This window comes from Salvia miltiorrhiza, chromosome 1 (genome assembly GCF_028751815.1).
Source record: "Salvia miltiorrhiza cultivar Shanhuang (shh) chromosome 1, IMPLAD_Smil_shh, whole genome shotgun sequence".
Classification (NCBI taxonomy): Eukaryota; Viridiplantae; Streptophyta; class Magnoliopsida; order Lamiales; family Lamiaceae; genus Salvia; species Salvia miltiorrhiza.
Window position 1 is genome coordinate 73,222,520 of NC_080387.1, and position 21,250 is coordinate 73,243,769.

Genomic DNA, 21,250 nt, shown 5'->3' on the forward strand with positions numbered 1-21,250 from the left:
CAAATTGGCCATGAATGACTGCATGCCTACATTTATGTTCGAGTTTGATAGTTTGGATTCTTGAATCAAAAGATGTAGACAAAAGTTTGAGATATATGAATGTATTGGATTATTTTTAAGAAAATGAGGGGCTATACAGTTTCAAGATTATTAATCCATAAAACTATAGGGGTTGTACAGTTCCTAGTTTCGAGATTATTTTCTGGAGAAAAGATGCAATTTCGTGATTATTAATCCACAAAACTATTGTTTGTGTGCGTGTGAAATGGAGTAGAAACATGGGGGCTATGGAGGTTATGAAAAAAAGGATAAAATAGTAAATATCTAATTATTTTTTAATTATTATTTTAAAAAAGGGCTATAAAGAGTAAAATGGGGACTATGAATAGAATCACCCCTCAATAAATTAAGTTCATTTTTTAAATTTAGGGAGACTAGCGTTTGAAATTTGACGGGACACTATTTTACACTGCATCCGGCCCACCAAAAATTTCATAATTTTATTTTTTTATTCATTTTCGAAAAATTTATTTTTTTCATTTTCAATAGTAATACTTTGATTACTAACATTTATTCATACTTTTTACCTTTTCACCCACTCTCGATATCTCATTTATGTCTGCTTTTTACTTTTTTGTCTTAAAATTTGTGTCACTTATATTCCATTTCAAATGTCATGTTCCCCCCCTCTTTGATGGAAGAGGGTGGAATATATATGTTTCCCCCCTTTTTTCACACGTTCTTTTTGTTGTTTTTTTTTTCTTTGGGCAGAAGTGAAATTTTTTCCAAGCAGCTTGTTTTCATACCTTTTCACTCCAATTTATGATAATAATATCACAAGTTGCAGGTGATAATATTTTCTCATATGGTATATTTTTACGATCTTTCAATATTTCTCCTTCTCTCTCTTCATTTTCTCTCTCCCCACTTTCTCTGTCTATCTTTTCTCTCTCTTCCTAATATTTTCATATACTATAATTTTTTCACTAAAGTGAACATGAGATAAAAATAATGAAAACCACTAAAATGTGATAAAAAAAATATTCATCTTCTTTTATCTTTTTTTTTCATGATAAACTTACAACCAAATAGAACACGCTTTAATAAAAAAGATTAATCTAAAAAAGTGATAATTTTTGGAGCCCACGTCACTTTTTCAACCCTACAACAACACCACTAAATAATTTAATTAACATCTTTCTAAATAATCGTGCCGAAAAGAAACAAGACACTTGAAGTGGGACGAAGGAAGTAGTAGATTAGCTTGGATTATTTTTATCTATACATTCTATCATTAAAATTAAAGGTCCCCTAACATGAAAAGTCAGATTATTCTAGAAAAATTGTACAACAATTTATTTGTTAAACATCATTCGAACTTCATTTTCTACCATCATCAAATTACCACAATTTCCCAGCCATGCCTATTCAAGTCAGCCCCCCGGTGCCCACTGTGACCGGGCTGAAAACGAATCGAGCTACTCTAAGATACTAACAGTACAAGGAAGCGTTCGGCTCTGTCACTCCGGCCCCCTCTTTCGCTTGTAGGACCTCCAATGCTTCAGCAGTACCCCGACTCCTTCCTTGAGGGAAGCTCTCCTACCTTCTTCGTGGTTCCACAGTTCTGATATAACGTACCTCCCACTCGGGTTGTATTCATTTATCTCAGAGAGGGCTGCTGTCACTGCGTCATGAACTTTGTCACCATAATGTTCTCTCAGGTCTCTCAGCTTTTCGTCGTCTTCATTTATCACAGCCTGAAACAAAAAGACAAGAATTCTTTGAGAAACTAAAGTTGTTCCATTTTCCTCTTCTGTCAACAGCTAAGAAGATGATATCACAAGTAGAGAAGAAAAACTGATTATGTAACTTCCATTTGGTTTATACATGCTGCATTAACAATTTGATGATGCGTGACAATTAATATTTTGATTTGGCTATTAAAAGTTCAAATTGTGTGTGTGTGTGTGTAGAGAAAGAGAGAGAGAGATCTTCAAATCCTAGAGAATCCTAAAAGTCTAAAACGAGAAAGTAATTTCATAAACAAGAGTAACGATTCCAGCTGCTTATTTCAAGCTTTGACGACAAAAAAAGTGCAAAGCAGATGAAGCTGTAGCGAACAGAATAGATCATAACTAAGTTATAAAAACAACATAATATGAAACTTAGCAAGGATAGGAATTGCAATACACGAATTATTTGCTTCCTTCACATGCTCTTTAACAGGATACCTGATGCTTGCCATTAATGTTGACCACCTTTATAGGATGCCATTCTGGATCTCTAAGGTACTCCTCCCACAGCGAGCATAACTCTGTTGCCCTTTCGTCTGCTTGAGAGTCGCCATACATCCTTTTCATTACTTCGTGAAATGGCTTGCTATCAAGCTCCCCCATTCTCTTGACACCAATATGAGAATTTATTGACATGTCTTTCAGGCCCTGGATGAACAACAATCTCGTGAGCCACTCCCTAGACTTTGTAGTTTGTACCCAATTAAAGTTATATAATGACTCAAAAACGAAACAACTGAGCCTTTCCTCCATGACATAACATTTGGATTACCAAAGACTGAGAAAATAAGATGAGCTAAATGCAAAAGCAAATGATAGGCATGCTGAGAAGCAAAATTTAGTTCCCATGTATGAAAAACGGTTATACAACTTACATTAACCAATTCTTTACGTGCATCCTGTAGCTCATCATTTCTCTTGCGCTCCTGCACTACTAAAGTTTGGTTTATTGCTTCCAAATCTCCAAGCTCTCTTTCCTTCTCTCTCATGGCCTTGTGTAGCAAATCAACTTCATTTAACACTTCTTCGTTAACATCACCTTCAAATTTTATGTGCCTCATGACATTCAAGTTGCCCCTCAACTGCTCAATCTCAAGCTCTAATGCTTGCTTTGCATCCAGTTGTTTCTCCAGCAAAATAATTCTCTGACGGAGGTTCTCCTTTTGTTTCTGAGATTACAAAGCCCAGCACACATTACCCATAATTGTTTGAACTTCACGTGTGAAAAAAAGTCCAGTCACTATTGTAATAGCATATAGGAAAAATTAAATACCTTCTGTTCCTCAGCCAACTTCATTACTTTTTCGTCAGCCTTTCTTTGTACCAAAGAAACAGTTTGAAGGGAACAACTTTTCACTGCATTCTGTAAAAACATCAAAAGGAAGAATTCTGTAAGAAGATAGAGAAGATAATTATAGGACATAGTGCACATAAATAAAATACAGCTCTCTCTTCAAAACAGCCATCAATTTTAATCACTAAATAGATGTGTATGCAATGTAATAGAATTGATATTAATGTAAGAACAGAGAGAAGGGTGGTTCTCACATACAGAATAGTAGCTAAACCTTAATGGAGGTTCGGCATGAAACATATGCAATATCAATATACATTTCATAAGAACAGAGAGTCTGTCATTTATTTTTATTTTATTTTTTGAAATATAAGGACCTTCCCATTGATAAGCTTTCCAAATTGACTAGCTAAACTGAGAATGTATGAAAATTATAAGACCACACAGAATACAGAGAGATGTAATGAATGACTTCTGTTTCTTAACACTTGCACATGACCTCGATCAAATATTAACGACAGGAAGGACCAACACTTTGTGAATGTACAGCGAACCACATCTTAGTCATTCTGATAGAAAATATTAAACATATATAGCCAATGGAAAGAAATTGATCATATTTATCCATCTATTCCTCATTTTACAGGTAAAACTGATAGTTCAAAACTCAAAGGCAGACTGACAGAATAGCTCTGAAACATTACCTCTCAAGCTACATGATAGAGTAAAGATGATTGACACCGGAAAAATGAATAATATATTAATGAGAACTCCTCAATTGAGGAGGCCTACAGCTACCCTTCCAAGTTCACAAATCAGAAAACATAACCCTGAAAAACACAACTAATGCAAACCCTACCCTATGCCCATACATGTGGGCTGACCCATACTGGAAAAAATAACTGAAATAAAAACAATAGTAATAATAAATAATTCAGCAACTAATAATTAACCACAGCTCTGCTCCCACGAGTATAAACCTTCCATGGTCAGCACTCACTATCACTACATACATCATGCTTGATAGTACATCAGATAATGGTAAGACCCAGGTAAACAAAGATGGAACAAATTTAATAATCATTGTAATTATTCTAAGAAAAAGTATTTAGCAAGTAAAAATGATAAGTATATATCAAAATTGCGATATCGTACAATCTTTGAATTGAGAAGCTTTCTTATCATACATTTTATTTATAGAATACATGTAAATAGACTAAAGAAAATGTAACTAGGGATATAAATCATGTACACATAAGTATAAATTGAATTCGTGAATTTATGTTGACATAGTACTTGAAAATTGCAACTTATGTTTACATAGTAAATGCAAATATAGTAACATGAATGCATTTTTATAATTTGTCATAAGTGAGGATACAACTATAAACCATGATAACTTAGAAATATATGCAACACCTGTTCAAGGTCTTCAGCAAGCTTTTTCCTCTCAATTTCATTGTGTTTCTGCCGTTCCATCAGTTCTTGACCTCGGAGCTCAAGATCTCTCTTCTGAATTTCCAGCTGAGATTTAAGCTTCTCGTGATCTTCGGATATCCTCCTAAAATGATTTCGGGCACTTGACTCAATCTTTTTTATCTCTAATCAACATGAAAGGGTATATCAGGTATACAACTCCATGTAATGTTGAGTTATGTGGAAGAAATCCAAACTTATACATGAAAAACCTTCATTGTAAGCTTGACGCATATTATCATTTTCCTTGATCGACTGGTGCAGAGAGGTTTCTGTCTCCTTTAATTTACTCTCCATCTCTAGCAAGAGCGTTTTCTTTGCCTCAATAGCATTTGTTAACTTATGGATAAGCTTGTTGGTCTTTCGAGTGTCTTCTTCCATAATACCTGAAACGGTTCTAAGATCTCCAATCTTGCGAAGATGCTCTCCAACAATGTCATTAGAAATATAATCATCTGCACGAGCAACCCATGCATATAGATCAGATTTCTTCTCATCCTTTGCCAGCCAATTTTTCTTTCCGTGATGATCAGCCACATAATCTTTTTCAAAAGACATGGCATTGGTAAATCCAAGCCAATCCTTACGAAATTCAACAATTGCAGTTCCAGAATGGCCTTCATTGTTCCACAAAGTTCGCACTCTAGTTGGATTAAGCCCTCTACTTGCCAGCTGATCCCTCATTCTACTACCACTCTCCCCCACATAACATCCATTGCTAAAGCTAGTTGGAATGTTTACAACAATGCCAATCCATGGCCAGACAAACAACTCATGAAACTCATGGTTTGCAAGGGCATCTACCTCCCTATAAGGATTTGAATGGATAGCCCCAGCAGGTTTTTCACTTTCTAAAGACTTTGAAGGGCCAGTTTCACTAACTATGTCTCTTTCCAAGTAACTAGCCAGTGCAAGGTGATTTGCCTTGTTTCTTTCTGTCCTTTTCTTTGAAAAGCAAGTGCCTATTGAACTTGCATGCTGCAAAAGATCTTTATAAAGGAAGTCCCGTCTTCTTGTGCTTGGACAGTAGGGGCATGTGACGGTCCTTCGAGCTTCCTCTCCCATAATATCTGATAACGCTCTAAGATGTGCAATCTTGCGTAGATTTTCTCCAATAGCACTGTTAGAATTATATTCATCTGCGCGAGCTACCCATGCATAGAGATCTGACTTCTTGCCACTGTTTTCCAGCCAATTTTTCTTCCCATGAAGGTTATCCTCATAATCTTTCTCAAAAGACATGGCATTAGTGAATCCAGTCATATCCATACAAAATTCAACAATTGCAGTTCCAGAATGGCCTTGGTGATTCCACAAAGGTCGCACTCTGGTTGGATTAAATCCTCTACTTGCCAACTGGTCTCTCAATTCACCACCACTCTCCCCCACATAATGACCATTGCTGAAGCTAGTTGGAATATTGACAATAATCCCAATGCATGGCCAGACAAACATCTCATAATGGTCATGGTCTGCAAGGACATCTACATCATCAGACGGATCTGAAGCACCAGCTCCAGTGGCTACTTCACTTTTCAAGTGCTTAGCCAGTGCAAGAGCATCTACCTCTGGAGAAGCCATTGAAGGGCCAGCTACAGAAACCATGTCTGTTTCCAAGTACGTAGCCATTGCAAAGTGATTTGCCTTGTCTCTTGCCGTCCTTTTCTTTGAACTGCACCTGCTTATTGCACTTACATGCTGCAAAAGATCTCTATAATCAAAGTCTCGCATTCTTGTATCTGGGCAGTAGGGGCACGTGTTGGTCCTTCGAGCTTCTTCTCCCACGATAACTGATACGGCTTTAAGACATGCAATCCTGCGTAGAGTTTCTCCAACAACATTATTAGAAGTATATTCATCTATACGGGCTACCCATGCATAAAGATCAGACTTCTTGGCATTGTCTGCCAGCCAATTCTTCTTTCCGCGATGATTAGCCTCGTAATCTTTCTCAAAAGACAATGCATTGGTGAAACCAGTAAAATTCATCTCAAATTCAACGAATGCTGTTCCAGAATGGCCTTGGTGATTCCACAAGGGTAGCACTCGGGTGGGATTAAATCCTCTACTTACCAGCTGATCTCTCAAGTCACTACTACCACTCTCCCCCACAGAACTACGATCGTCAAAACTAGTAGGAATGTTGACAACGATCCCAATGCAAGGCCAGACAAACACCTCACGATGGTCAAGGCCTACAAGGACATCTACCTCATGTGAAGGCTTTGAAGGACCCGGACCCGGACCCGCTCCAGCTCCAGCAGCTGCATCCTTTGCCAAGTACTTAGCCAGTGCACGGTGATTGGCCTTGTTCTTTTCAGTCCTTTTCTTTGAATCGCAACTTCCAATTGAAGTTGCATGCTGCAGAAGATCCGTGTACCGGAAGGATCCTCTCCTTTTTTCAGGGCAGTAGGGGCACGTGTAAGCCTGACCAGATAACATAACCTGGTATTTACCATTCTTCAGTGCTTCATACATTTTCTTCACATACTTCTTAGTTTTAGAGCAACCAACATCTGTGTCTTTTCGAGAATTGTTTTTCACAGGAGTTCCCATCAGCTCCAAGTATTCCCATATTCCATCCATGAGACTATCACTCTAGTCGAACCACTACCAAAATATGAGTCAAATGAATGGAAGAGTTCCTAGATAGCAAGACTCTGTGAGCAGACACACACCTATCTTCAAGTGTTGCAATTATATGCAACAGTAACCTCTGAAGCCATCAAGCATAGTCCTATTCGTCATATTGCTACATAGTGTGAGTATCTATTTGAAATCCCCCATTCATACACTAAACTTAGAAGGGAATAGAACAAATGAGCCAAGACACTGAAAATATTGCAACTAAGTCAGTAAGAAAGAAATTCTTTTCCCCTTATACATTAAGGTACTGCAAATTCAGAGATAAATCTAATTTCTCCTTCGTTTTCTCATGGAATTTACAAATTTCTAATGAACTCCGGCGGAATCATATATGCATTCTACCCAAATAGTCATAAAAAATTGCGAAACGCAACTCTGAGCCCAATTGGGCGCAGCCAGCACTACGCTCCACTACATCACCAAAATTAAATAAATAAGAGCAGAAATACTCCAATTCATCCAAATCTCGCTGGAACCTAGAAATTGTCGAAGCACATGCGAAGCCGGACTTGAAAATGCAAGTGAAAATTACTGCATACACTAACGGAATTTGATAGCGAATACACATGCATTACACATACATGCATATGAATTGGAAGAACATCGATGAATGTGATGAAAAATCAACTCAGGGTCTCAAATTGCGAAGAACACTGGAATCTTCAACACTGGAATCTTCAACGATAATTAGAGAATAAAAATTAATCGCGTTAGGTAACAAACGAAATTCGAATAATAATTATTGGAATTGACGTGGAGAGATGAGCAGTTGAGCACTGAATCAAAAGAAGAAGAAGACTGCACTGAGCTAAACAGTTTGAAGTGAAAGCCTCTGATTTGAGGTTGTCTGAGTAAAAATGTTTTTTCTTTTTTTAAACCTTTTTCTGACGACGAGGTTAACTGTTAAATTGTTTTTTTAACTATTTTTATTATTCCCTAGAAAAAAAACTATTTTTATTATTACGATTACTCAGTCACGACAGAGTTGACTAAAAATAATGCTACCTCCTAAAAGAAAAAATAGACATAAAAGAAGTTATACTTAAAAAATACCCCCTCCCTCTATGAAACGTTGTTGTTGAAGGGAAGCACCAGTTTAAATTGAAAAAATTAATTAAATTAGTAAATGAAAGAGTGAAAAGGGGACTCACAAGTTATTACTAAAAATAGATTAAGATAATTTTTTTGTTGACGGATCAAAATGACAAATTATGACAACATTTTATGGACGGATGGAGTAGTATTTAAAAAAAATACAAGAAGTATCTACTTAAAAATAGTATTAATAATAATTAATTAATTATATTGTAATTATGAAAAGAATTTATCATATAATAAAATATTTTAAAAAAAAATGGACCAAAATTTATAAATGTTTAAAAATGACAAAAAATAACTACTATTTTTTATTGACGAATAAAGTATCTTAAAAAAAACGTTATAATGAAAATTAATAAACATAATAAATAGTGAAAATTGTGAAAACATAATGATGAGAACTAAATTATGCACCAACGATGTGCTTAACAAACAATGCTATAGTATTTCTCTCAATTATTATTATCATTAACGCTATTATTATTGTTATTTCGAATATTTGGTTCTGCGCAGGTTTGACAGGGCCGACTTTATCAATCGAGAATCATCTTAGCAGTTTAGCCATGTTCCCGCTTTGACAACCCAACCTCGACAACTCGGTGCTATTTCGAGTCGGATCGTCCAGCCTTGGTTCCCCGCGTTGACTTTTCAGCACTGATTAATGTAATAGGGGCTTAGGCCCAATTACTTAAGTTAATGGGTCCAAATGCATTAGGCTTGCTTGGATGCTTATAAATAAAAGTTTGATGATCATATTAAGGATTCTCTTCCATTTTCTTCCACAACATGTAAAATGTAAACTCTCAATCATAGTGAAAAATCTCCAAAACCCACCTGTAGACGTAGATCTTACGATCGAATCACGTAAATCATCGAGTCATTTATCGTTTTATTTTATGTGTTTATTTGTGTTTTATCAGATAATAAATAGTATAACAAACATATACACTCTCATACTCAAAGACTGAAATTAAATTGCGAAAACATAGTAAATAATAAATATATATACGCCAATGAGACCGAATTCAAGTGGCAATGTTGAGGCACCATAAAACTTTCATTTACGAGAAGTCTTGAGCTCAATTGTGCGATGTATTATATTATCTATTTAGTTTATAACAATAAATTTATCTCATTTGATATAACAACGTACAATTAAATTAAAGAGTTTAAAAATGAATCAATATAATTTATTTATCCTTAGTTTTATTAAATATATATATATAATTAAAATCACAAAAATTGATATCTAGCAAAAAAATAAATCATAAATAAATAAATAAAAGAAAAATATAATAGTTCGATCAACATTGGAGTGAGGATAGAGAAGATTGAACAAAAGTTTACCCTAAAACTTTAGTATAATATTTTATCTGTTCATAAAAAATAGCTCATTTTTGTCATTTTAGGATATTCACAAAAATTAATCTATTTTCATTTTTGAAAACTATCACGTGGTGGGTTATATATTCTCTACTCATAATACACTTAATTATCATTATTAACACTATCTTTTAAGTGAGACCATTTATCCACTCACAATAAACTAAATAATTTTCATTTAAACTCGTATCGTCTCCTTCTAGAGCTAGTACTATTTTTTGTGGACGAAGGGAGCACTTCTTTCGTCCACGATAAATATAATATGAATGGGAGGGCATGAGTTTTTAAAAAATACAGGGAGATGTGTAAAGTGTGGAGAGTGATCTATCAAATTTATTTGTTAATTAATTAAGAAATAGTTTGTGAGATAGTTTCTTTTGTGAATATTACGTGTGAATGAAGATCAAAATATATGTGATGTGTGAGATGTTACAACAATCGAAGTAAAACTCATACTAAAAAATTAGGATATCAAAGAAAGTGCGCCTAAGGTGTTATAAATCAAATCGAGCAACACATACTTAACCGATGTGAAATGGATCATGACAAATCATTATGTTTTTGATTTGCCGCTCACGACGGCCCATACCACCACATACAATCCACGGGTCATAACGCTCCAAGTGGACCATAGCACATCTACGGTGGTCCATACCATCACAGACAATCTGCGGCTCATAACGTCTCAGAGCATCGAAGTTGGTTTTGATGCTTAGTTGTTACATACCTCTTACCCATGTAAATATTTAAAATGAATTCAAGAATCAAACGATGATTATAACCGCGAAAAAACTGATGAATGGTATATTTGAAATATATAAAATTGTGAGTAACAAGAGTATATATGGAATTATAAATTGATGGCTGGTATATTTGAAAGTGTATATGTAACATGTTTATTATTTTCGCAATTGTTTAATTTATCGAGCATAGGGCTTTTCTGTCATTTGAAGAAACTTTAGGGGAGCTAATTGATATATTTATAAAATCACGAGGTTCGAACTCATCATCACATATTTCCAATCAGACATCACGCAGTCGAACACGATCGAATTCCATGGCAGGTATCAGAATTCCGAGGGAAAAATAAATTAGAATAATAATTAGAAGAAATGCTGACGCAATTCGGCGCGACGGCGGAGTCGCTGAGCAAGGCGTCGACGATGGTGTTCCGGATCGGCACCGACGCACACCTCTACGACGATCCCGATGACGTCAGCATCGTGCCGCTCCTCGACAGTAAGTTCGAGTCCGAGAAATGCGAGGCGCTCAAGCGCCTGCTCGCGCTCATAGCTCAGGGCTTCGATGTCTCCAATTACTTCCCTCAGGTCTGTCCAGCTCCAGTTTTGTTTTGATGTGCGGATTTGGATTTTGATTTTGATTTTGATTGAGAGTGCGTGGTTGATGTTGTGGATTCAATTGTGCTGGTTTGGATTTGCTTCTATGCGAATTTGATGGTTTAACCAGTCGCGAGCTTGTTTTGAATGCTGCTACATGTGATTGACGGCTGCTTGGTTTGGTTTGGATCATAGGTGGTGAAAAACGTGGCGTCTCAATCGGTGGAAGTTAAGAAGCTGGTGTACCTGTACTTGCTGCATTACGCTGAAAAGTATGAGTTGAATTTGCAGTTTCAAAAATAGGATTCAGTTCAAACTGTAGTAGAAGCTTGTTTCTGTTTTAGAGCGATTTCAATTAGCGACTTGCGGATGTGTAATTTGAATGATATGAACTTCTATGTGCTGTAGGCGACCGAGCGAAGCACTGTTGTCAATCAACTATTTTCAGAAGGATTTGGGGGATCCGAATCCGCTGGTGAGAGCATGGGCGCTCCGTACCATGGCAGGGATTCGCCTGCATGTTATTGCGCCCCTTGTTTTGGTGGCTGTGGGAAAATGTGCGCGAGATCCATCTGTATATGTTAGAAAGTGCGCTGCAGTTGCGCTTCCAAAGTTGCATGATCTGCGCTTGGAAGAACACACGGGTGCAATTGAAGAGGTCAGTGTAGTGGCTTAATTTCCAACTTATTGATCTTCCATAGTAGCAGGGGAATACAGCAAAGATTCGACATCTAAATTTCCTACTACCTATACTTCTTCAGTTCTTCTAACTGAATAGTTGTCTTTGTTTAACTCTTCGAGTAAGTGGCACCGAGTCGAGCTAATTTCTCAAGGAACCACCATAGTTTAGGCCTCAAGAGGCTATTGAATACTAAGTAGATGTCTGGACAATCTATTTGCGTAAAGTTTTTCCTTAACTCTTTTGCCTAGAGAATCTTCAATCAATGATGTGTTCCGCAAATTGACTTGTTATCATATTTATTCACAATCAATTAATGCTCTTGTCAAGAGCTATTTGCCTATTTCTTATCTGTCCTAAGTTTATACAGTTTTTCCAAGTTTTGTTTGACCAGCTGGTTTGTGTTTCCTGATTATTTTTGCATTCCTATCAAATTTCAAGTACAGACACATTTTAGAAGATATGACCACACTGCATGACGTAAGTATATGAAAAGAATGTTAGCCTATGTGTAAGTGAGGGAACTTTTTTTACTTGATCATAATTTGGTCTCTGACCAGTTATATCACTTATGGAGGATTTAATATACTTCTAGTCAAGTGAAAGTCAAATATGTCGAAAGTTAAAAATAACAATATTCTGAATTTAGGCATCCTTATCTAACTCTTTCTGTAGTCTCTTGAACTTTTAATTTGTTTCATTGTTAGAGTCACTATACCACTTGCTAGACTACATTGTACTGTCTTGAGTTATTTTGTGTGCTATCAATAATATTGATTAAGTTTGATTCACTCTATAAATATGGTTTGTATCTCTTGCTGTAAAGAACTCAGTTCATTCACTTGGTTTTCTGCATAAGTTCTAATTGCTATTACCTATTATTGGGTGATAGATTGTCGGAATGTTGTTGAAGGACAACTCTCCTGGAGTAGTTGGCGCTGCTGCTTCGGCTTTTGCTTCTATATGTCCCAATAACTTCTCTCTGATTGGAAGAAATTACAAAAGATTGTGTGAGATTCTTCCTGATGTGGAAGAATGGGGTCAGATTGTCTTGATCGGGATTCTCTTAAGATATGCAATTGCAAAACATGGGCTAGTTAGGGAATCCCTAATGCTGTCTTCTAATGATCTGGAAAATCAGAGTGTGGAGGAGGATGATCCAGAACCTCATCTTATGGTAAGAAAACCCTTAGGCGGTGCCGGCTTTGACATATGTTCTGAGATTGCAGATATAGTCGCTAGGAGTTACCTTGAAGGACCGGATAAGTATTTAGCTCAGTTGGGGCATGTAAATCAAGATTCCATTGGATTGGATGATTCATGCATTACATCTGCAAAAAGCAATGATGATGTGAAGATCTTGTTGCAGTGTACATCACCATTATTATGGAGCTATAATAGTGCTGTTGTGTTGGCTGCTGCTGGGGTTCACTGGATTATGGCACCAAAGGAAGACATTGGGAAGATTGTTAAGCCTTTGCTATTTCTGTTGAGATCATCAAGCTCCTCAAAATATGTGGTAATACCTCTTTACATTGAATCTCCAGTCTAACTTAACTCATTCATAGAGCTTTCTCTTTTTATGTTCATTTCTTTTTATCAAACTAGCTGGATAGTTGGGTTCTCTTACATTAAACTCTGGATATGGCTATGTATCTAGTTTGTCTTTCATTTTTCATGTGGTCTATTAGTCGTTCTAATTTCTAAATGTTAGGTTAATTGCTCTATTGTAGAATGTAGATGGACGTGTACTTGTTTTGATGGAGTTTCAATTTTAGCTCTGTGCAATTTTGTACTCGTATCTTCCACATAATCCATTCAAGGAATGCTGAATTTGACTTAGGAAGTTTTAGACTTACTCCAGCCAATTCAGATTGTAAGAAATTTACTGAAATATTTTTATATTAACCAAATAGTTTCTGAACTTTTTACCCTGAAACGTGCTCCTTTAAGGCTTTAAGTTTAAAATCCCACCATTATACCCATACATCGTCATTATTTTAAACATTTGCCTGTTATAAGCAGTTATGTATGTGTGAGATCAAATGTGTAGTATTAGCAACAATATAGTATATAGTTCTTAAAATGTAGGTCAACCTACTTATGCTCACGCGCATACAGCACATCACAGCAAAGTCGAACCAATTCAATAATCTTTATTAAGTTGATCTTGCACAATCTTTCAATATGCAGGTCCTTTGCAACATTCAGGTCTTTGCCAAAGCAATGCCATCTATTTTTTCTCCTTATTACGAAGATTTCTTCATCAGCTCTTCGGATTCATATCGAACAAAAACTTTGAAGCTTGACATACTTTCCACTATAGCTACAAAGACTTCAATTTCCTCTATATTTCTGGAGTTTCAGGTAATTTCATTTACAGTTTGTTTGTCCTTCTATCTAAAAAACCTGAGGCTTTATGCTTTGGTATCAAAGTTGCACACTATTTTTGGTCCTATTGTTGGCTAGATTTGGAGAATTGTTTTTAAATATTCTGGTGGTTTGAATGAGAACTGTGTAGTGAATAAAATGTCTTTTGAATTTGGATGTTTTGTTGGAAAACGATCTGATGTATTTCTGGAGGATAGTATTATTTTGTTTCGGTTAGTGGAAGGTTGTTGTCTGGCCTTTATGTTTCCTGATTTTTGTTCCTTATATATTGTTTTGTTTACTAAGTCAAAATGATGTTCTAGATAAAATTACCCCACTCCAAATCATAGATTTGATTCATTGCTTCACTGCTAGTTCATTCAGTCCTAGTGTATATTCTACCTTATTGAGGTTTTGTTTGTTTATAAGTTGGATATTGTGTCTCTTCCTACTGTATTCTGGTCTAGATGTTTTCTTGGATTTTTTCTTAAGTAATGATTCTTATCTTTTAGTCTATTACTAGGATCATGTTAGAGATCCGGATCGGAGGTTTGCTGCTGATACTGTTGCTGCAATTGGTTTATGTGCACAAAAACTCCCTGATGTCTCCAACACATGTTTGGAAGCGCTATTATTTCTGGCTTTGTCAGGTAATTGTTAATTTAGTAGTGACTTCCACTGTAGATCTGTATGCTCATAGCTTTCTTCCTGATTATGTAATTCAAATTTCAGAATCTTCTAACAGTGCTGCGGCATTGATGGGTGAAGAAGAAATTTTATTAGTTCAAGTAATCAAGTCTATCATGGCAATCATAAAACAAGATCCTCACAGTCATGAGATAGTAAGTTTGTCAATCTCTTCTTCGCTGTTTAGTCTGTTTTAAATGTCAAAGTAAAGAAAAACTACTAAATAACAGAGGGCTAGAGCATATCACTTTCTTTGAAAAATAAATGAATGTGGGTGTATATATAAATATCATGCTTTGATCTTTTTTCATTTTAATCTGGGTTTATGATGAAAGTTGTTATGCTGCACTGATTATTGTTATGAGTTGGTTAAAATGCCTTTCCTGCCTTATTTATCAATACACTTTGAGTCAACTGCTGTCATGTTTTTCTCTTTCATCTATATAGAAGTTTAGAACCTTAACCTAAACTTATTTGAAGGTTATTGTTCATTTGGTGCGAAGTTTGGATTCAATGTCTGCACCTGCAGCACGTGCAATGGTCATATGGATGCTGGGTGAATACTGCAACATTGGAAACCTCATGTCTAAGATGATACCGACAATATTTAAGTACCTTGCTCAACGCTTTCGCTCAGAATCAGTTGAAACAAAGCTGCAGATTGTTAATGCTTGTGTCAAGGTAGTCGTCATTAGTAGTTCCTTTGGTTGCATCTACTATCTTCATATGGATCTATGTGGGTATTTGACCTGGTTAGCTATCAGTAATGTCAGTTCTCTGTCTGGGAAGACATCAATGTCTTTAGACTTGAATTATGATCTATACAAATAATATCTTTATAAAAACAATATCATAGCTAACTGATTAGATAGGCTTTATCTAGTTCTTTTTTGTTAGAATATGGTGCTTTGTGTATCGTATCTATATAGGAAATAAATGATGCTAGGTTATCTGTGATAACTTGGATAAAATGGTCCATTCAAGGCTACTGCTTTCAAATCTTTTCAGCAATTGATCACAAACTTGTTGCCTAGAGTATCTATTGTCTCAATATTTAAATGTGTAGAGAAAGTGGTCTGATCTGGCTAAATCCCATGCTTTGAGAGTCCCTTGACATATGCTGATCTGATCTATCAAATCAAAGACCTGCCTTCTCTATACCAAAAAACTGCTATTTCTAAATTCTATTGACTTATGTTTTATCTCTACATATGTGATATACATGAAGGAAATACCCAATTTCTAATAAGTCAACAAATAAATCTTTTCTTGACTATTTTAGCCCTGATGTTGAGCCTCAAGCCTATAGTGTGTTAGGTTTAGTGAATGATGAATATCTGACTCATGAGTGGTTCTCGATATATCTTATTAATCCTCGTATGATATATCTACCTTCATATCGTTCCAGGTCCTACTACATGCCAAAGTGGAAGATATGTCTGAACTGCGATTAGCCATAAGTTATGTTCTTGAACTAGCCAAATGTGACTTGAATTATGATGTTCGTGACCGTGCTCGTGTTCTGAAGAATTTTTTGTCACACTGCAAGGGGTTCAATTATTTGGAAGTAGAGAACCAAACCGAGTTCAATGATCTAACATATGTATTTGCTGATTACATATATGGGGGAACCAAAAAAGTGCCATCCGAATCATTTAGTTATCGGTTTTATCTTCCTGGTTCTCTTTCACAGATAGTACTTCATGCAGCTCCAGGATATGAACCTCTCCCAGAACCTTGTAGTTTTGCAGATGATGAGACCGGTCATTCCCCGACTGATGTGCATTACGATCACGAATCAAATGAAATTGATGATTCTGATGCCATGTCAGGTTCTCTGGATGAAGAGAACACTTCTGATTACAGTTCTGGTTCTGTTTCTGGTGGTGGTGGTGCCAGGTATTATAGTGCATCAGATAGTGGGGAAGATGAAGAAGCTGGTACATTAATTCACCTTTCAGATGATGCTCCTGATTCTAGAGATCGTGTCGGAGTCTCAGTAGAGAATGCTTCGTCTGGATTGATGGATGCGGGTGAATTAATGTCCAAAAGAGCTCTTGAGTCTTGGTTGAATGAGAATTCGGGTTCGGGCCAGAATTCATCCAATCTGGGTCATGTTCAGAGATCATCGGCCAGAATCTCAATTAAGGACATTGGTCAGCTAGTTAAACCTAAGTCATACACACTTCTAGATCCTTCGAATGGGAATGGGTTAAGTGTAATTTATAGATATTCTTCTGAGGTGTCAAAAGTATCATCTCCAGAACTGGCATGCATACAGGTTTCTTTTAGGAACAATTCAGAAGAGCCTATGTCCGATATATTCCTTTCTGAAGAGAAATCTAACCCAAGTCCAGATTCTTCAGAGAAATCCAGTTCACCGAGTGAAAGGTACTTTGACCTAAATCATTAATATCTTTATTGGGTTTGTGTAGTATTAGATGGAGTGTGTGCTGCATATTACCTATCCTTGATGTGCCTATGTGAAACTTGCAGTCATGCTATACCAAAGGTGATAATGTATACATCTTTCTTCCAAGCACTTTTACCCTTATACACAAATATAAATATATAAATAGAAAAGATCTGTTTGAATGGATATGTTGTTCTCTTTTATCTTTCCTGAAGAATCAGAAGCGAAAAATTGTAGATAACCAATATATACAACTACAAGGACCCAACTTGAATTGAAACACAACTGCCGTCTCTCAAATGCTTGATTCTCCTTCCTTTCATTCTCTGCATTTGTTTGTCCTATAAGTGAAAGAAAGGTGCAACTCGGTTTTGAACCATGATCTTCTTATCTCTCAGAATTTGAGTTTCTCCTTTCTCATAGTCCTATCCATTCTCTGCATTTGGTAATTCTTTAATAATTTAAGCATTCTACTTCAAAAAACTGAAAAAAATTAAAATTTAAGCATTTGTAGCTTTAAGCTGCATTTCCGCTGTATCCTTGTTCTGGCATGCTTTCACCACCTTAATGGTTTTTGATAATCAAGTCCAATATCATTGATTGCTTTTATTCCAACGTGATTGTCTAGCTGTCTCAGCCTAATCCTTTTTTTTTGGGTAATCTTGATTTATAGTGTATCGGTGTCTCACGGTGAAGTGGCAACACTATTTCCCATGGAAGAGATAGGCGTACTCAATCCTGGTCAAACAACAGATAGAGTTCTCCAGGTCCGCTTCGAACATCATCTGTTGCCTTTGAAGCTGGTTTTATCATGCGATGGCAGAAAGCAACAAGTGAAGTTACGACCCGATATTGGTTACTTTATTAAACCTCTGCCGATGGATAGTGAATCATTTTTAAAGAAGCAATCTCAACTTCCTGGGATGTTTGAAAATATAAGGAGGTCAGTTTCTTTTCAGCAATTAATGATTTATTGTCCAAATTTACATATACTTGTCTTGCTTAAAATTTCCAGCAGAGTTATATATGCTGAAGAAATTACATTATTGCAGAAAGCAACCCACGCACACATCTTGAATTTGTATTTATTTTATTAGTGTTAAATCAAGTTATCCCCTTTCTTGGTTAGTTGGTTTTCTTCATGCACAAACTGTCCACATAATCTATTCAATTGATGTGTGCAACAGGTGCACATTTTCAGAGCATATAAGCCAGCGGAATGATAAAGACGAACCTCCACAGAAAGACATTTTTCTGATGATATGTGAGACGTTGGCACTGAAAATGCTTAGCAACGCAAATTTGTATCTCGTGTCCGTGGACATGCCTGTTGCCGCCAAGCTTGATGATCTATCTGGTATATGCCTACGGTTAAGTGGTGAGATCTTGCACAATTCTATCCCTTGTTTAGTCACTCTTACTTTGAAAGGAACTTGTGCCGAACCACTCGAAGTATCGGTAAAAATGAACTGTGAAGAGACTGTATTTGGTCTGAATCTGTTAAATAGGATTGTAAATTTCTTGGCAGAGCCAACACAGTGATGGTACAATTTTGGATAAAAAACTGAGCTGTGCTTTAATTTTTTTTTTTGGCACATACATTTTTCTAGCTTTGATTAATCTGTTTTGCCTTTTGCAATGTGAAACAGTCTCTTAAAAATTAATTTTCTGGCATAGCGGTTTGTAGGGTGAATTCTTTGTGGATATTGTTAGTGACTGATTTATTTAAGATGATATTCATGCTCTCTCTCATGTACGATTGTATTGTATATGTAGAACGGCATCTACTGTGAATTCAATTATTTTTATTTTTTTTGGATAAAGAAATTTAAAGATCGAGGGACGAAAGACTCGAACCAGGATCTTAGGTCTTGAAAACTATTTTTTTAATTGTATACCGTAGGCTTGAAAAAGAAACATGTATATAATAGAAAATGGCTTAGAAAGTATGCAAAAACACGTCAACAACTTCTATATAAAAAACAAACAACTACAATGGGGAAGGATTAAAAAGGAAAATATAACAACAAATATGTTATAATAAATAAATAAACAATTCATAAACACAATTAAATAAATTTATATAATATATTAAATTCAATTTTTGGATATATATATATATATATATTATATATATATATATATTATAACTATTTTTATTACAAATTCACATTAAAATTAATACAAATTTCCTACTCCTTAATTGCCTTGAAAATATTACTATAATTTATAAATATTTAAATTTAAAATAATTATAATTAAACAATCACGTAAACTTTTTATAAAGGAAAAAATGATATCTACTTATTTTTTCACCAACAAATTAAAAACATAGTATGATATTCAACTCTAGAAATAATTATCCATCGAATTTCAATGGATTACACACAAGTAATCATGTAAAAAGAATCTATTAACTATATATAGTTATCTAATTGTATGTATAGTATATTGTTTGCTTCTGCCTATTGTGTATAATTGTGTCATCGTCCAATTGTGTATGATTGGTTAAGAGTTGATAGCATTATCCACACACATTGAGGGATGAAGTGCATCAACCCTCCATCTCCACCACTGTCACTCACAAACAAACACACAGTCTGGCCTCGTCGACTGCAACTCACCGGCACCGGCACCGGCAACGGCTTCTCCTTAACCAGCAGGGCGCTACCTTGTATTTTTGTCGCGGCTACTGCCCCGCCCGCTGCCAAGTTGTCGGTTCTTCTTCAGACAGGGTCAGAACCTTTACTCAATCTTTTTTTTTTTGATAAATTACATAAGTAAATAAAGAAATTCAAAAAAAGCGCCAATGCATACTAATATAACTAACCAATGCTTCATGGCACTGGCAGCGGCGTATGCCTAGTAGCATATTGGGTCGCAAATTTCGTGGTGCCGGGATTCGTTCTCAAGGACCTCCAATCCAAAGAGAAAGCAGACGAGAATCCAACCGATGATGAAGGATGAACAATACCAATTTATCTTGTTTTTATCAAGTTTTGCAATTCTGTATTAAATTACTTAAGTAATTGCACTCGAGATTCATATATGAATTAACTCTATTTCAAATATGGAAATGGTATGTATGGATTACATGTTCTAGAGAGTGAGTAGGTGGTTAATGGTGATGGGGGATTACAAATTTATTTCCAATAAATTTGGAGTTGATACTACTCTTCATATTTTGGTGTGGAGAGAGAGGTTGTGGATTAATTCCTTTGTTTAGTGTTGTTAATGTTTGTGATGTTGAGAGGCAGCTGCTGATTATTGAGAATAGATTTTTATTTCTTGCGAAAAGAATTCCGAGATATCAAACTCAACTAGTAGTTTATGATTCGGAGACAAATGAGTCGAAGGAACTGGAGATGTATGATTTCCTAAAAGATTCAATACTAATCAAAGGTCATTACTACAAAAAAACAGCCAAAATACCTCGGAAATTACGGACGGCAAGGCAGGCTCCGGTAATTACCGATGGTAAAAAAGGTGGGTCGATTTTGATATAATTACCGGAAAATTACCGACGGAAATTTGGTGGGTTCATTCCCGCTAAATTCACCGACGACATTACCCAGGGAAATATTCCTCGGTGAATTACCGACGGTGGTAAATTTTGATTAACCATTAATTTATTTTACGTATAATATTACCGACGGCATAATCCCTCGGTAATCACCGAGAGCCCACTTGCCGCCGGTAATTACCGAGGGTAGTTTCCGCCGTCGGTGATTTTAAGCGGATCGGTTATTACCGACGGCGGGTCCCGTGGGTATTTCTGCAGATCAAATTGGGGCTTTTCTGTAAGAGAGAGAAGTGGGAGATATGGATATCCTACACTCCCACTTAATTTGGGCTATCAGCCACTTATTTCTTTGCACAATTTTTGGAGAAATTGCTTCGAAATATTCAGTTGTTTTTGGAGTTTGACTATATGTGAGATTCTTGACAGGTTGAATTTGTCAAATCTCTATAGTGAGTTGACCTTTAATTTTTTTAGTTGACTTTGCCTACAATCAAGTCGTTATTGAGATTTTATTTTTTTTCACCAAGTGAAAAATTGTTTTTGTGTGCTCA

At 35.9% G+C, this 21,250-nt stretch overlaps 2 protein-coding genes and 1 long non-coding RNA gene across 3 annotated transcripts; 2 read left to right on the plus strand and 1 right to left on the minus strand.

The window, feature by feature from the left end:
* Nucleotides 1-1,238: 1,238 nt before the first annotated feature.
* LOC131005866 (protein INVOLVED IN DE NOVO 2-like) lies at nt 1,239-8,067 on the minus strand. The gene is made up of 6 exons (XM_057932968.1): nt 4,776-8,067; nt 4,507-4,688; nt 3,067-3,156; nt 2,669-2,962; nt 2,232-2,441; nt 1,239-1,757 (listed from the first exon to the last, which is right to left on the minus strand). The coding sequence occupies exons 1-6, from the start codon at nt 7,147-7,149 to the stop codon at nt 1,521-1,523; spliced, it is 3,387 nt and encodes a 1,128-aa protein (XP_057788951.1). The 5' UTR covers nt 7,150-8,067; the 3' UTR covers nt 1,239-1,520.
* Nucleotides 8,068-10,668: 2,601 nt separating this feature from the next.
* LOC131005865 (AP3-complex subunit beta-A) lies at nt 10,669-18,850 on the plus strand. The gene is made up of 11 exons (XM_057932967.1): nt 10,669-11,018; nt 11,223-11,299; nt 11,436-11,685; nt 12,599-13,225; nt 13,900-14,073; nt 14,600-14,726; nt 14,809-14,918; nt 15,244-15,444; nt 16,172-17,154; nt 17,850-18,119; nt 18,364-18,850. The coding sequence occupies exons 1-11, from the start codon at nt 10,803-10,805 to the stop codon at nt 18,716-18,718; spliced, it is 3,390 nt and encodes a 1,129-aa protein (XP_057788950.1). The 5' UTR covers nt 10,669-10,802; the 3' UTR covers nt 18,719-18,850.
* A 508-nt stretch (nt 18,851-19,358) lies between these two features.
* Nucleotides 19,359-20,253, plus strand: LOC131006039 (uncharacterized). The gene is made up of 2 exons (XR_009095391.1): nt 19,359-19,911; nt 20,029-20,253. It is a non-coding gene; the product is annotated as an uncharacterized LOC131006039 (long non-coding RNA).
* The last annotated feature ends 997 nt before the right edge of the window (nt 20,254-21,250 follow it).